At 45.7% G+C, this 17,435-nt stretch overlaps 1 protein-coding gene across 2 annotated transcripts in view; it reads right to left on the bottom strand.

Moving 5' to 3' along the window:
* NTRK3 (neurotrophic receptor tyrosine kinase 3) overlaps positions 1-17,435 on the bottom strand; it is a 218,698-nt gene that overhangs the window by 37,144 nt on the left and 164,119 nt on the right. For both annotated transcript variants that reach the window (XM_075100595.1, XM_075100594.1), the window contains exons 13-14: positions 7,975-8,105; positions 3,767-3,939 (exon numbers count right to left, since the gene is read on the bottom strand). In XM_075100595.1, the coding sequence (XP_074956696.1) occupies positions 3,767-3,939; positions 7,975-8,105 (304 nt within the window). The remainder of the gene's footprint in view (positions 1-3,766; positions 3,940-7,974; positions 8,106-17,435) is intronic.

Genomic DNA, 17,435 nt, shown 5'->3' with positions numbered 1-17,435 from the left:
GTTTAAAAAATGGTCAGCCAACACCATTATTTCACTGGCTCTTTTTACATCCTACTATATAGGACACATCTTGGTACGTCCTATATAATATATACACCTCCCTTTCTCCATCCCATGTGGGTATAGTCCAGAAGAAAGAAGTATCAACACATTTATGAGATTAACACGAGGGATATTAGTACATTTAGTTATGTCAAGAAGCCTGCAGGGAATACAAGAGGGGTCTTGCTCATCTCTTCTTGGGGAAAGGGGTTTAATTCGGCTTTACAGAAAGGCCATAGGATTGGGTGGATCCCTGTTAAAGAACTGCTGGGTTTTTTTTCTATTATGGAGTGATGGAGGCTTTTGCCAATATTGGGAAGAAAATCATCCCTCTGGCTTCCTCTGCTGAAATGCCTCTTTCTGCCCCAAGACAGTCCAACTGTGGGAGCTGCTCCACAGGAAGGACTGACACAAAACCATCAGAATTATGCAACTTTTCTAACAAAATCTATTGCCTTTTTGAGTTAACAGCAAATGGCAACAACTTACTATAGACTGCAAAGAAGGTTTAGAGTGGCAACCTGCCATCCCTACCTCAAATGTGTTGCTGCCACAGACAGAAAACAAAAGCTAGAAAACCAGTGGCAGAAGGAAGGAGAGGCAGTGGTGGAGATATTCGGTGAGCAGTGAGGGGAGGTGGTTGCTGCAGACCCCTGAGCAGTGGGTCTGTGTGCTGGGGAGCACCCAGCCTTGCCACGCACACAGCCTGCGGGCAGTCTCCAGCCCCTGTGTACACCAGCCCTAGGGATGCCATGCTCCCTGGAGAGCAATGCCTGTATTTTCTCATGGCAGGGTCTTTTCACTACCCCTTTTCTATTAGTCAGGACACCATGATCTCAGTCTCCCCTGGTGTGGAAAGCAGAGTAAGTGGTTGCACCATCAGCAATGGTCTTACACAAAGGGGCCTCGGGAGGCATGTAGAGCCACCCCAATACATGCCACCCACACCTCTAACCAAGCTGGTAGGTGTTGATCCTAGTGCTTCTCCTTGCCATGCCAGTTTATTTTACAGACAGTAAAATTATCTGTCTTTTTTTGGGAAGCCCACAAAGGTCTAACAACACTTAGGGGAATTTATTTATAGTGCTTTTCTCTAGGAAACTGGGTCTAAAGTGAGCCTCTTCCATTTTACTGCTTTTTCAATTTCTGCAGTTAAACTGGGAAAAGTCCATCTGAGTGTTTCTTACAGACTCTCAGCACCTCTGGCCTCCAGTGCCTGGAAGGAACCATCTCCTGCTATGGGCTGGGTGAATCATGCCACAATAAAAACTGCTACTTTCCAGGGATGCCAGGCACTCCTGCACCAGCGACCTTCTCTGACTCCCTTGCAGCTCCCATCCCTCACCATTGCTGCTGTGAGGATAGTAGATAGCTGACAAGACAAAGCCCAAGGCTCTCTCTCTGTATGACACCTTAGGCATTTTGCTGAGGATAAGCTCCCGTGTCCCAAAAGCCAGGTTCTCTTGGGACACAAAGGGATTTCACTGCCTATCACACACCAACCTGCAGAGAAGGGAACTCGCAGCTGCTTGCTCCATAGATGTTTGCTCCACTGTTGTATGAGAAGGGAAAGCTGGCAGCTAAATGCGGCTGGAAGATGTGAGGCTACAGTCCTGGGGACCACACATCTGGAAATTTTGTTTTCCTTCATAAAGGCAAAAGATGATACAGTGAGCTTTCTTTTCCAGCAACACTGGGACAGGAGGCCCTAGCCTCCCAGCGCATGAGCATTTCTCAGACATGTCCCAGGACAGGTCTGGGATGTGGGGATGGGGGGGCACATGGCTTCAGCACAATATCAGCCTTAGGACCACACTATTGTGTGAAGCAATTACACAGAGCATTGGCAGTGGGCTTAAGACATCCCCCTGAGACAGCAGGAGTGCCTGTTTTGGAGCAGACTGTTTGGGAGGTCAGTTAGAACAGTGAAGGAGGGTATGCCTCAGCTGTAATGTCTGCCTCCTCTATGGAGAATAAGGTTGGTAATTCTGCCAGGAAAAGAAATGGTCAATTTTCTGCTCTTCCTTGTGAAGTACTCTAAGAACACGGTCTCTTATGCTCTATGCTAGACTGCTTTCCTCCAGTCACGTGACTAAGGCACTGTCCTTAACACTGCCTCTCCACTCTGTGCTAAGACACCATCTCAGCCCAATGCACAGTTTCATGCCAGTAGGCAGAGTTCAGTCCACTGCTGCTGGGAGGTTGTTGAGCACCTGCAAGACAGGGTACCAGAAGAGAGGGTCCCAGGGTAACCAAGGCAGCTCACCTTTGAACATGGGCCTGAGGAGCTCTGCAAAGCTAGTGTAACATCAGCCCTCACTCATCTTGCCTTGTCAAGGATGTCGTCTGTCCAGACCCTGAGACAGGGACTGAGCTACAAAATCATATCACATTCAATCTACCCACAACTATGCCGAAATAAGGAAGGAAACCAATGCAGGGATGTTCCCAGCCCAGCCACTTCCCTGTGAATGCCCCAAGGGAGACGCAGACAGATTGACACTACTTGGCAGAGGAAAGAAACCTTTGAGGTCCTTCCCCCTAGCTCTTCTGGTGTAGGTGATCGCTTAGAAAGTAAAACCTCAGGGAACAACCTGGGTTTCCAGTTGGACACTAAGTGTGATGGTGGAAAAAAAATCACCGAGTGTATCCCAATCCCAGGTCTAGACCTGCCGTGCTCAAGCTTCTTGTTCCCGCTGTAATCATGTTCACACTTAGCAGTCAAAACACGAAAATATCAAGGGTCCAATTTTCTAAATACTGGGAAATAAAACTACTAATTATTTCAAGAGGTAAGTACCACTCCACTCGCATGCAGGTTTCAGAGCATAATTTCTGTATCGTGGGAGAACAGCACTACAACATCCTCCCACAGTGCTCCCTTCCCCTCATTGCTGGCAGACTCAGGGCACACAAATGATCTGCCTCACACTGATGAAATGGTTGAATGATAACTGAGGGGTGGGGTTGGGGTGTCCAGCAATTTACCTCTCTCTAGAGGCAGGGAAGGCAATTACAGCACTTCAGCAGGCCTTGCCTGGCTTCTTGAATAGCATGGTGCCACAGGTTAGGATAGTTTTTACCTCAGGATCTGTCTGATGAGGCTTAGGGAACAAGGACAAAGGGTGGACACCACAGGCACTGGCTGAGGCCCCTCCAGCATTTCTCAGCTCTTTTCTGAGTATAGGAATAAGAACTAGAGATCAGTAAATGCCCAGGATACCAATCAGACCAAGGACTCCAGCAAGTTTCTCAAAGGATTATTTTGGTAATAATGTTATTGAACCAGGAGCTGGGTGACATGGGGAGTGATGGCTAGCGACCTTCCTGCTTCAGCAGGGCATGTCTTTGCTAGGTGGATGGGACTTGGAGCTGCTGACAGCCATGGCTTCACATCATACCCCCACAGGACAGAGAGGAATTGCAGCCTTGCTTCCTGCAGCTTCAACTTGCTGGGGTGGGAGAAGATAAGTCTGGTTTCCATAGCACTGGGACCACCCCGGGACTACCTATGAGAAAATGTTGGGCTAGGGTTAATAAAGCACCCAGTCTGGTGAGGACCATCATCTCCTACAAGTTGTCCTTGGAACAACTGGCTCACATTACCCAGCCCATGAGCATCCACATGGCGGTGGTGTCACTGGTACACCACAGATCTATAACAAGCCACACCGAAGTTGCGGAGCAGATGTATGGCATCAGCCATGCTCTCCTTTGCACATACCTCAGGAACTTGTTCAGGTCCCCGTGTTTCATGTACTCAAAGACCATGATGAGGGGGTCGCCGTCACCACACACCCCGTAGAACTTGACGATGTGTTCGTGCTGCAGGTTGGTGAGCAGCTCTGCCTCCCTCTGGAAATCCTTGCGGGCTGCCAACGTGGGGTCTTTCAGCGCCTGAAAGAAGGGACACAGATACGCACAGGGTGGGCTCAGGCAGGGGCAAAGCCAAAACAAATAGGTCGCAGTATCACAGAGGAGCTGATGAGGAAGGGAGGGGAGAGGAACCACTGCCACCAGCCCAGTTGCACTGTGAGGGCTGGCAGTAGGTGCCAATGGCACCACCTCAGCATTTTGTTCATGTAGTAACCAGGCCAGCAGGTTCCCAAACTCATTTCCCAGGCAGCAGCAAACATACCTCAGAGGGTAATAGCTTCCTATTATTCCCAGCTTGGGCAGGATTTGTACTGGTGACCTAGGGATGAATGGCTTCATATCTCATTATTATTAAATTCCTGAGCCAGCCAGTCCTTGCTATCTGTCTTTTATTTTGAAATAGCTGACTACACTGCCTTTATTCAGAAGATGGATTTGCCTGGCTGTGCAGTTATTGTGTGGATTTTTCAAACTGCCTCTGAAGAAGGACACTGTCAAGTCTTTTCTCATAATTTTTAAAATCATGTTTTTATTCCCTGCTGTTTATAACAGCTCCCCTGGCAGACTGATGCTGAAATCGGTATCCTTATTGAGAATATCTCATCTTCCACATTTGAGCACACCACTTTGCCACTGCAGGGTAGCTTGCAGGTTCCAAGCTGTGTGGGCCAGCCTGACATCGCAGGGTTGCTATGCAGATGTTGCTGTGGGTGCAGCTGGTGATCGGGGAGGGTTCCCCAGGGTTGGAGGCCACTTGTTCATGCATTTTCATGGAGTTGCATCAGAGAGCTAGTTTGAAGGCAGCAAGTTGTCATCCCAGCGTATCAAGGGAGGGCTTTTCCATGAGCACTTAGTAAAAAAGTTGAAGTTCAGAACATTTGATAAGATGGGACGGCCATGAGAATCAGCACAGTCTTTGCAAACATTTAAAGAAATGAAGAGATGATTCTGGTTTCGAGTTGCTAGGTCTGTTATATTCTCCCCATCCTCTACATGCCAGGACTGTTTAGTACCAGTCCTGGCTTTAACCGTGCAGCCTAATGGGAGTTGAAAAGGATTCAAGGCAACTTGCTTTAGTTACCCCCAGATTCAATCTGATGTGCACTGGTTCTCCCTCAGTGGTGGGGAACATAGGTAGGTCCCTCACACATACACTTGCCCCTTTTTCCCCATGCTTTGAATCTACCCACGCTGATAGGAGAGGTGGCATCAGCAGGTGCAGGCTCCAATTTATGTGCAAAAAGGGATGTTAAGCATCAGAAAAACTGCATAGAGAAAGGGGTCAAATATGCTGCTAATGCACTTCCAACTGGTCCACGGCACTGCTGGGTGCAATGCCATGCACAGCGAAGCAGTGAGTCCTCCAGAGCAGCTGCTTTTTCCCTTGGAGCAGACCTCCTGTGAGGGTTTTACCCAAGCCTTAGGACGCTGCTTATTCTTCTTCTGCCCCCAAACTGCTAGTCACATGGCATAATATTATTTTAATTCTACATCCTCTGGGATAGCTTGACTAGGGATATTTAGATGGATGTTACTTACACTGTGCAGATGGCAAAGCATCCATCCTTATTTCAGGCACCCAATTACTTATAGTCATTTAATATTTTCATAATGTTAAGGCTACCCTATTTTTCCCCAGGAAAACAGTCCCTCTCCCCCATTACTCTTTTCTCTCCCTTTTTCCTGTAGTTTCATACAATATTTCAAGCTGCAGTGAGTTTATGTTTCTCCTCCTTCACATGCAATCATTTCTACAAGGTGTTAGGACTGTAACTGTGTAAATATCACACACCACCAAAAAAAAAAAAAAATATTAAAAAACCACATTACTAAGGTTGCACAGCCAAGCATTTAGAAAAAAGGAGGGAAACAGGAGCTGGAAGTTGTGGAACAGAGAAAGACCAGACCAGAGAAAGAGAAGGGATGTCTCAGCAAAACCACTGAAATGCCTCTCCTAGAAAGGTTTGGGGTGGACTGTAGTTGTGCCTCCATCACACAATGTCTACGTGACATCTGGCAAGTCACTCAGCATCTGCAGGTTGCAGCCATTGTCACAAAGTGTCAGCTGTTCCAATATTACCTGGGAAATCCCCTGTCATGCAGCATCAGGGCCAGGTGTGCACAAGTTCCACGTGTTTACTGAAGCAGCAGGGGTCAATGGGGATCTGGCCCCTGCTGTCCACAGGGCTGGAAAGGCAGGTTAGTAACTCTATCCTCCACCTAAGTGGATCCTTTCAGCTCAGTTTCCCTGCTTATCCATCTTCCCTCTGCAAAATGGGGATGATACAACCCCAGCATCTTGCTGGGAGGCTGTGAAAATGAGTATGCTCACATCTAGGGAGCTCTCAGTGAAGCAGTCCATAGAGAAGTGAAAAATATGTGTTTGGAGGACATGCCCTGAATACCAGCCCCTCCAGCATTTCTAGTACTTGACTTTGTAACCTCAACACTCTTTGCTGTGTGTAGTTTTTGTGCATCTCTTAGGATGCTTTTAGAAGCAAGCTGAATAAAACAGGAAGCTTGTCCATGCCATCACATCAAAACTCAGCTTATGTGCGGGGCTGCGACCTTTAGATCTGCTGAAAATCTGAGTCCATTTAACCAAGTGAGTAACACAGCCACTTTCTTTGGCCCTGAGAGCACAGCAGAGGCAGACTCTGGGCTGTGGACTCAGCTGCCCTGACCAGCGTGCCCTGCTGCTGCCCTGAGCTGCAGTGACCGGAGAGGTAGTTCTCAGCCTCTGTTGGGAGCATGAGATCCTCAGGAAATGCAGCCAAATCTCAACTTAATACGTAAAGCCATTTTTTTTTTCCTTTCCTTTTTTCCCCTAAGACTTATAACGTGACCCAAATTAGAGGGATTTTTTCCTGACCCGCCCCGAGCTGGCAAGAAGCCAGGTTTCAAGACCCTGCTCTAAAGCTGGATCTGTATGATCTTACAGGATGAAAGGCACTCTGGGGATGGAAGCTCATAGTAGCAATTAACAGGAACAAGTTTGGATGCTGCTTCTGCCTACATGCAGATGAAACTCAAGTAAAGCCTTGAGAGACAGGATCGCATAAAGGATGGCTAACACTGATAGGCAGGTACCAGCCATATAATCAGGCAATTAATCATATGGGTAGCTGTGCTACCTTGGCTTTAACCAGTCTCAGAGGTGAAAGGTGCAATCTTGCAGTTCACGGTGGGAGCACAAGGGGACAAAGAAAAAGGCTTGAACTGCCAAAGATTAAAACAACTCTCAAGTAACTGGATGCCTCCAGCACACTGGAGAACGCAATGGAACCTTTCTCCCTGTAGAACATCAGTTCAAATGCAAATCTTCTTCCAAGGAGATAGGAGGCATCAATTAACTCCCAGGGATTAGCCTATGCACATCTGCCAACTGGTGACACTTGAGAGGAGAGCACATTTCTGCACTGAGTGGTCTCCTCTGCCCAGAGCCACACTGATGGGGAGGACCCTCACAAGCATACAAACAGCACAGCGCAAGCCAAGCTGAACTTGTGTTGACAGAAAATCACCGAAACAGGAGCGACCTGTGGCTAGGCAAGCAGGAGCTGAGTGGAGCCGAGCTGGGTTGCTTCGCTCATCTTGCAGCAAATTGATCCCAGCAAATTGGTTTGTCATGCTTATCTTTTAAGTGCTTATTTTTGCTGAGGGTTTTTTTTTGTTTCAGCTTCTTTATGTTCCACAAAGAGATAAAATCTGGAAAGACAAAAGCCCCATTCCCTTGCAGAGGGAAGGTGGACTCCATACTGCGCTGCTGCAGCTGCACGGGGGCTTACAGCTTCCAGACCAGCTTCTCCTCCCCGTCTGTCTCCTGGCCACATCGGCAGGAAGAGAGGCTTTGGCATTGGTGAGAATAGACGTCCTTGAAGCAAAACACTGAAACTTTGTGTGACTAAGTGGATTTACCACAATCTCCGGCATCAGATAAATCTCTGCCCCTGGCCCCCAGCCCTCTCCTGCTTCCCTTTCCCACGCAGGCTCATCCAGCCTTGCTTCGCAGGCCAGCCCCTGCCCTACTCTCTGCCATTCACCCTTGGGATTTACCTTCACTGCCACCAGCATTTTGTCGTTGGTGGGGCTGAGGTTGTAACACTCGGCCAAGAACACCTTCCCAAAGGCACCTTCTCCCAGCTCCCTCTTCAAAACGATGTCTCTCCTCTTAATATGCTGGACATCTGTTGGAGGGAGGGGAGGAAGAAGGAAAGGGTTGAGGGGAGAATGAATCAGGGTTAATTCAGGGAATGGAAAACAACTAATTCAATTTTCTAGCAAGTTGCAAAGGATCTGAAATTGCTTTGCAAAAATATCTACAGGGATCTTTTTACCCACCCACAGAACACAGCCTTCTCTGGGATGGAACTAGTCTCATGCAAAACATCTGTGAGGAAAGTACTTGAGGTTTATCACATTTTTCACTATAAGCTCGAGGCAAGCTTGTCCTCAGGGAGAGAAACCTTTGGGGCAAAATCTGCTACAAAGACCTGAATCTCTTTGGAATGTTCCTGGAAATAATTCATCTCCTGCGAGTCATAGCAAAGGTCACGTACTTCCGATGACAGGCCAGGAGAGATAAGAAGGTCTTATTGAGTTTTGCATTTCAATTGGGGTCAGTTTAAACCCAAAATCAGGCACAGATTTTTGAGGCTGAACCTTGGCAAGTCAAAGCGCTCCCAAGGGGGGGGAGAACCACTGACCCCTATGCACCCTAGGGCATGAGCAGGAGCCGGGTGGACATGCCAAGAACTGCCCCGCAGCAAGGCCCTGACCCTGCAGCCACCTCCTTCAAGACTGTGCCTCAGAAACAAGGTCATCCCAGAATAAAGTCACTGGCACGACAGACAAACTCAACCCGTTAGTTTCAGTGATCCTTTCCACTGATATTTAGGACGACGCAGACTGACAGAATAGCAACTGAGGTTTCAAGAAGAATCAAAAGAGCAATAGGTATTTATTTAAAAAATGTACAGAAGCCTATGAAGATTGGTCTGCTCAGCTAACAGGGTCATTCATAAGGGCTAGATCTACCCACATACTAAGCACCTACAAGGGTAAATAAGTGACTTGCAGGATCTCCACAAATGATGGGTCATGATTAAATGCCACTGGTTGCTGGGAGATCTTGGGGTCTCCATACTCTCTTTTGGGGATGACACTAGGGCACAGCTACTTGCTGCCAAAACTTTAAGTAGCTTTCTGGCATCACAGCACCCATAAATATCCTCTGGTGATATGAGAGGCTTTTTTTAATGCCTGGAATGAACCGTGGAGGCAGCGAGAGATGCACAGCCACCATAGCATTTTCTGGAGATACAGTACCCAAAACTTCATCTCTCTAAACTGCACTTCGCTGGAGCTTACTGCCTCCCTTAAGAACTGTGGCAGCACAGACCAGCCTCAGCCTGATGGTCATGGCAGGACAGTGAGAGCTACACACTCTTCTCCAGTGCTTGGTGAGCAAAAGCTGATGCATTAGAGGTTTCCTTAAGTAAAGGCATTGGATAGGACAGTGCCCGCTTTCCAATCCTAGCCTGGGGCATTCATAACTTGGCCTTGTATCTGCTTGCTCGCAAACTGGATTGCTTCTGAGTTTTTTCCATCTCTTTCATGTGCCACAGGAGCTGTACAGATATGCACCCCTTAGCTCAGATGCACTTCCCTTGGAGCACTGTAGATGCAGGAGGTGAAGGTGACTAACACCAGGTTTCAAACTGCTGCAGGGAAGAATCATTAACAGCGATCACAGTCTGCCACCAGCTCTTACCACCCACCTGAGTAGGAACCCGCATTGACCCGAGGGAGCATATGCCCCACAACAACATAGGTCCACTTAATGCATCAAAAAGCCAATGGATTGAAAGACTAACACCTTCATGGTTTTCATACAATTAAGCTTTTTAATTAGGAGCTCACAGGCAGGTTTAAGGAGCTTCCATCTCTGGCCCTTTTGCTTGTCTGGGAAGATGGATGCTGTGAGATTGCATAAGCAATGGGCCTTGTAATGAACGATGCCTCTATAGAGAATTCCCATTGACCTTTTCATTAATTGTTCAATAAACTGAAAACAGTTAGTTACCAATATTAATAATATTAGTAGCATTAAGGCACAAGATGGTAGGCACATCCAAAATGACTTTGGTTTTAAACCTGCAGTGACAGCCAAGGAGAACAAATCACATGTGGACATTGCCTTCTCCACCTGGTTAAGCTGACTGTTTAAGGAGTACCTTGAGAACTCGGAAGTATTATGTGTTGAAATGTTAAGTGATGCACTTGGGTGAGGAAAGTCCTAATCTAAGAAAAGCTCAGATGGCACCAATTTACTTAATAGAGTAGAGGAAAAGGGTTTTTTTTCCCCTCTTTCTCTTGGCAAGTATTCTACAGCACTCGTCACTACAGTACCTAGGATTTGCTGTATTGACAAACCAGGTATTTGCATTCTTGGTCTCCTGAATAGTAGCAGTCAAGGAAGCTGTTACGAAATGATCTTGTATTAAGAGCAGACCAAGGTCAGTTCAAAAAACTCAGAATCCCAGCAGAAGTGCAATCCAACTGCCCCATTTGATGTGAGAAAGAGTTTAAAAGAAAACTGTCTCAGAATAACCAGTAATACTATTTGAGATTATTTACACCTCTGATAAGTAAGCGGTTACATGAGAACTGAAGCAAACCTGTCTTTCTGAACTCCCCAGGGTCTTGCCCAAAATTTTCAGCTCCCAATTTTTCTTCCCAACAACATCTTAATAAATGATCATACATTTCTGAGAGCTGGCATCCAGACTGTGTAATTATGCCTACATTATTAAAATAATATCCCATCTGTCTTCAAGACCCGATTTCACAGCAAGTTATTAGGGTCACCTAAGAAGCTTCAGAGAAAATTTATATGAAGATTTTAAGGATATATTGTGGCAGACAGAGTTGAACTGAGGGAGAAGCAATCCTTTTAAAGTAGTGGACCCAGGTAGCACTGCTGGATTTAAAGTAAACTTGGACGGTTATAAAAACAAAGGTTCACGAAGTTAAGCAGTTTGACAGCAGCTGGACAATCTCAATGTAGAGTCAGAAAAGTACTTTTGCTGATCACAATTTCTTTCAACCTCAAATGGCCATAAATTTTGCTTCGTAGTATTTTAGGCACAAATGGAATAATAAGTGAGTTATAATAAATTGCTTTTTTACATGCTATAGGCTTAAAATACTGAAGTTTACATCAAATTCTTCCATTCATGGTGAGATCAGCACTATGATTAATTTTACATTATTATTAAATATGGGCTTTAAACAGAAAGCAATGACAAACCGCCCTGGCACTGTACGAATGGCTGTGTTATTGTGCTAACCTTGCATATCTTTGCTCATTTGTCCTGGCTGTAACTCATAAGGAAGGCCGAGTAGCCATGAAAGATGCTGTGCTGCAAGGGCACCCGGGAGGTTCATCTGCATAAATCTGTTTACCTCCTCCTGGAGAAAGCTGAGCCCTGTCTGATAAACAGCTGGTGTTTATTTGTTTTAGGCAGGCAGTGGTGTGCTAATCTGTCTCGGCTGTGTTGCAGTCAGCCCTGCCAACAAGGTGTATGCAAACTGTCTTCCCGTAAGTACCACTCTTTTTTTTTTTCTCTCCCCCTGTACCATTAACTTACAAAAACAAGCCAAACAGACAATTCAAAAGAAGAATCTATGCAGGAGCCACAGTAAGACCTGACAGGAAAATAACCAGACTTGACAGCATGATGGAAGTCATCAAGGCTGTGCTGTACCTACAGGAAGAATGTGAGTGCACAACACTGAAGTAATTCCAGTTTTAAATGAAACCTTACAATCCTTGTTTCGGGACTACTACTTTGCTGCATGACACAGAAAGAGAGTTGGACAGATTCCCCACCTTCCTTCTTGTCCATCAAGATTTTACACATGGAGAATATGTTTCAAGCTCTTGCCTTCATTGTTGTTCTGAATAACATGTGAACCCCACGAGAAAACACTCGACCTGCAGCTGTTGGAAATGCCCCACAACTTCAGTTCAATGATGGTAGCATGTAGATAAGCAAAAGTTTCAGCAAGAGGGTAAGTCTGGGACACTGCGCCCACATTTACAAATTGTCTCCAGAGCAGAAAGTTTTCCTTTTCTCTGGAAGAGTCAAGGCAGAAGGGTTGCAGCTTTGGATCTGTGATGGGATCTTACCTAACCTCCTCTGAACCTTTCACAGGATGGCTGACTTGATCTGTGCTTAAAGTGCACTCAGTCAGAAAAGTGGCTGTCTAAAACCAGCAACTTCTTCCTTCCTGTATTCGCTCTCATGTGTCCCTTAGTCATGTCTGCTCCTCCTCTCGACACAAACATATTCTAGTTTGCTAACCTTGTGAACCCAGCACAGCCATGGGATAGAGGGGAATAAGAAAAGGGAACAAGATTAATTCTATTTTTCTCATAAATCAATCTACCATGTCCTGATGGGTCACTTCTGTGCTGGCTCCTGAGATGGAGCCTGGAAAAGTCAGAACTTTTTATTTTAAATCACTGATTCAATGACTCTTCCCCCATCTTTTACACTCATACTGTAGAATTTCTCTTGCCTGTGACAAGGTCAAGGCAAAAACACCGATTCAACCTCCAAATCCCAGGTAGAGCATACAGAGCTGGCAACAGACTGTGTGCGATGAAAACTCTCTTTTTCTAATAACCACCACATTTCAATCACATGAGCAGAAATTGGGAAGCTGCATGGGTACCTTTCATGAATATAATTTTCAAATTATTGTCTCATTTTCAAATCAGTCCTGGGAGTCAGGTGAGGAAGAGGTGGGTTCAGTGCCACTGCAAATTCTGCATTTCAGATTCCCATCACAAGCCAACTTCCTTAAAACTACGGTTTGATAATACTCTTGAAGCCTCGATGTAAACAATGAAGTGTTTGGGCAGAGATGACTACAGTGGGAGGTAAATGGACAAATCAAACTCCAAACAGAGTAACCCATGAGCACCGCCAGTACTTAAGTTACAGCAAAATGCAAACCTACTTCTTAAGCTGGTTCATTTACATCAGGTCTGAAATTAATTCTCACATCTCCTTCTTTCAAACTCCCAAACAGCAGTCTATCTGGTTGCTGTATTTCTAGTGGGTTTCCTGTCCTTGGACTCTTAATTCATGAACGTGTAGCTCACTGATGAAACCGAGAAAACATGGAAATCTTTCCTTTTACTTTTGCCACCCTCTTTAACAGCAGCTTTCTCTCTTAGCCTAGAAAAGACCAGTAACCATTTTCTATCAAATTCTTTTCTCCTCTGCATATGTGGACCCGCTTTCCCTAGTGGTAGGTCTTTTCCTGCACCTCTCCATCACCAGCTCTGCCCTTGCTTAGCTTTGTCATTTCATGCCATTTCTTCTCTCTTTTTCTTCTCTGTTTCTTGCCCTTCTTGCTGTTCAATCCCTGTTTTAAAACTGACTTTTTTTAGATGTGTTCCTAGGGTATCCTGATTTGAGTCTGATCTGGGCTTTTTGTGGTAATGGCCTTGGTTTTCATAAGCTTCTAAAGCCTCATTTGCATCAACAGCACTTTATAAATGATAACAACGACATTTTTCAGTAGCGGCTGAGTCATTTGCTGTAACAACTAATTTATGCCAAGAGATATCTCTTTTTTTCTTCATACATAAGTTGTCCACAAAAAGGTAGCAAAGTTCTTAGTTAGTCAATATGATTCATTCACTTCTTTCTTGACTCACTGCTAAAATAATTCTTATGAATAAACCCTGCATAGCTTCCCTGCTCCGTGACAATTAAAATCAAACAAACAAAGCTTAAAATTTACACTGGAAGTCTTGTCATTAAGACACATAACTACCAAACAGAGTGCTTTTCGTGTCAGGCAGTCAATTGCAATCTGGATGTCAACCAAATGTGCTGATGAGTTACCCAATGTGCCTGATCAGTGCAAAGTGTGCAGATCGGGTAGGACCAGATCGAAAAGCCTTGCCACTGGAGGGCTGATAAGTCATTCTCTCACAGACCTGTCTCATAGTGAGAGAAGATAATGCATAGGTTAGCTGCACAGAGTCTGAGTCTCCCTCCTGGCCTGGTGCAAATCCATCAAAGTCAATGAAGGATATTGATTTCAATCATGGACTGCTGTGAAGTACATGTAAAAAAAGGGAGAATCATCCCACATCATTTAAAAAAATAGAGACATAAACAGACTGTTTCTTATCTCTGTATGGACTCTGAGAAGGTAGCCCTCCACTTCTGGTGGCTTCTCTGTCAGCTCTGACATGAGCCACCTCTGGGAAAATGCCTGGATACATGCTTCGGCAACTCGGCACTGTGCCCAGATGCTGTCTCTTTGCCAAGTTCCTCTGTTAAGGCACCCTTCAAGGACTCAGCTTTAAGAGAGTCATGATTATAAGCACCAAACAGTTCTGACAGTCCTTTCAAAGAGACCCCAGATCATGGAGCTTTATGTAAAGCATATCTGAATCTCTGGGAACTTTGCGGAACAGGCACAGTCCTTGACTGAGCCACCTGGGCTTCCAACACAAGGATGCACCTTCCCACCCCTTTCTTTGCAGGCCCTGTGGACAAGACCACCTCGCTCAGACCTTTCTCTTAACTTTGGGGGCAATATTTCAATCTTACTAATTCTACATGACCACTCTTATACCCGTTTTTGTGTGCCCACACAGAAAAACAGAGAGTTTCTCACGTCTTCCATCTCTCTCCTTCAGCCTATTAAGGCTGAAACAACCTGCAGGAAACAACCTTCAGGAAACAACCTGCAATACAAAGGATGCTCTCCCTTTCACAGTGTTACCCCTCTCTTTGCATCCCTTCTCAGGCTTTTCAATCTCCAGCAAACCAATATACATCATTGGCTTCACAGCCTCTCTTTCTTTAGACTGTTTTTCATGACTTGTATCTTATCAAGGTGCTGGTAACTGGCTTGCAGGCAGCCCCTGGTGCCTCTCTATATATTATGTAATCAAACAGTCATGATCATACTACTTCATAAAGACCTTAAAGGCAATGGTTTTATGTTTCTGCAGTTCTTTGCATTTTCTTACTGTTCCCTTAATTCCTTGGGAGCAGCTGCAAGGTATGAGTGCAGGTCCCAGATATGAAGGAGACGTTATTGCCCAGCTGACCCAGCAGACCCAGAGCTAATGCAGTACATGCTGCTAAATGGGCCTTGGTAAAAAATAGCCAGCCTTGATGCATTTAGCTGGACAATCTGGGCTAAAAAAAAATATCCAAGAATACCCATCTGCACCGGGAGCTGATGTTCATTGTAAGCAAGCTTAAGAAAACATAACAGAAAATCAACCTCTGCAAGCCACATCTCTGATGCTTTGAAAGTACCTTACATCTACCACTTCCAAGAATACCTCAAGCGATTAGGACATCACCAGCTCCTCTGGCTTTTGCTGTTGCAAAAACAGGTGGAGATGAAGCCCTGACCCAAAGGTCTTCCTTTCACTCACCAGCTAACTCCAGCCAGCCTCAGTGTGAGGGAGAGGGAGAGCCATGTTTCGGCAGAACAGCCCTCAAGCTCCACAGAGTGATTTGATTAGCGGCACTGAGCGACTGGATTAGCACCCGCTGAGCTGCTGTAACTTGAGCTGCTGCATCTCCGCTGCAGCACCAGCTCCGATAGCAGCCACACAGCAACCACCAACAGCAACAGTCTACACGTACAGTGCTCTCAGAGCTAAAGGTAGGTGTAAATGGAGTGTGTGTAAAGCAGCTGACAGAAAGGCAAAGCACAATCAACCCTTAAACAAACAGCTCATCAGATGCAAGCCCAGAGTCTGACAGAGTCCCTCACCACATCACGCCAAAAAACATTTGGAAGCAGGTGACATTACCTGGCGTGACATAGCTGCAAAGCTTAACCCAAACCAAATTAAACTCCCATTTTCTTCATGAAAAAAATCTGAAAAATAATAACATTAGAACACGCTTGGCACCACTCTACAAACACTTTTTGAGCAAAAACTTCTGTCCCAGCTTAAACCACTGGACACTCCTATAAAAACAAAATGTGATTTCAAGCTCTTCACATCCATTTCAGTCTCATAAATCTGAGTACTAACCACTTAGTAATCATCTTATAAAGATAACAATATGAAGTATTCCATGGCTATTGGGTGCTGAGCAGTCCCAGCTGGGATGCACACCACCACGTAGTCCTGCAGAAACACAGCCATCCTAGGGAGATCCCAATGCAAAGGAGTTACAGCAGGGGAGGGCTCCTGCGCATCACCCCCAGCAAATGTTTGACTGACTACAGCAACAAAGAAAGGGAGCCTCCAGCACATCTGGGCCTTGCACAGCAGCGTGCCTTTAAGACAGAAGCTACCTCCTCTTATTTCTGCAGATTTGTGACTTACTGAAATTACTCAAGCAAGAGCTCAACATATTGACAGGACCCTTCCTTGATCCAACAAGGTCAATCCCTTCACCTTTGCTGTTGTCAATGGTTAAAATGTCCTTTAGTATGGATACCTGGAAGACTTCCCAAAAGAAATCTAATGCTTGCAAGGCTCCCTGCAGCCACTGGTGTCAGGGTTAGGGAGCACGCACACACCTGTGAGCGGGTTCCCGCTTGTGCCTCAACCCAGTCTCTGCCTCTGTCCAACCTGCTTGTGCCCAAGGCACATGTCAAGATCCCTCAGGTTAGGACAGAAACCCTGGCCCTTAAAGACTTAAAAACCAACCAATGATTCCCATTTTCTCCCACACCATCTCAAATAATTTCTGGCTGTAAAGCCAAACTGCCTCTCCAGCTTCAGCAGCCTGTCTCCGTAGACATCCAGCACCAACTTCATACCCCGAGGGGACACTCAGGCTCTGCCTTTTGTATACAAGTGTTAACTACACAACTAGGCTCTTCTGAGGAGGAAGATTAAGCCCAGAAGAAGGCAAGTAGAGGAGGGACTGGAGTGGGCTTCAGAGGTCTTTGCATTGGGTGAAATGCCCAAAAGCCCCATGGCAATGTATCATAAAAGGGACCTTACACAAAGCATTGTCCTCACCAACTCACTGGTACACTCCAGCGGCTCTTGGAAACAGGGTTTTGGGATTCTTGGCAGGGTGGGAGGAAAAGGGAAGGAAAGAGGGGAAAAGAGTCTTTCTGGTGAACATGTTTTCTTTCCACCAGCCAGGCCCCTAGGTCCCCTGCTGCCAAAGCACTCAGAATAAAACATTAATTCAATACCACACATTTAATTACACATTATTTGAAAGTGAATTTATTTAACGGAGGAAAATAGTCTTCAGAGAGCATCTGCCTCCCTCAGACTCATGCGTCTGCAGGGAAGGGGCTTGGAGAGGAGATAGGAGGAATAATGGTTTGTTTTACATCAGCAGCTATTGCCGTTCAGTTCATCCCTTCAAAAGGGGAGATTTAAAGAGATAGAGTTGTGTTTTGCAGGAACTTACCGGCTGATTTGATTTTCCAGCTAGTTTTCACTTGATTGGAAAGCGCTGCTGCAGACAGATATCACTTGTCTT

The sequence above is a fragment of the Phalacrocorax aristotelis genome, chromosome 7, assembly GCF_949628215.1.
Source record: "Phalacrocorax aristotelis chromosome 7, bGulAri2.1, whole genome shotgun sequence".
Classification (NCBI taxonomy): domain Eukaryota; kingdom Metazoa; phylum Chordata; class Aves; order Suliformes; family Phalacrocoracidae; genus Phalacrocorax; species Phalacrocorax aristotelis.
This window is presented reverse-complemented; position numbering and strand designations above follow the sequence as displayed.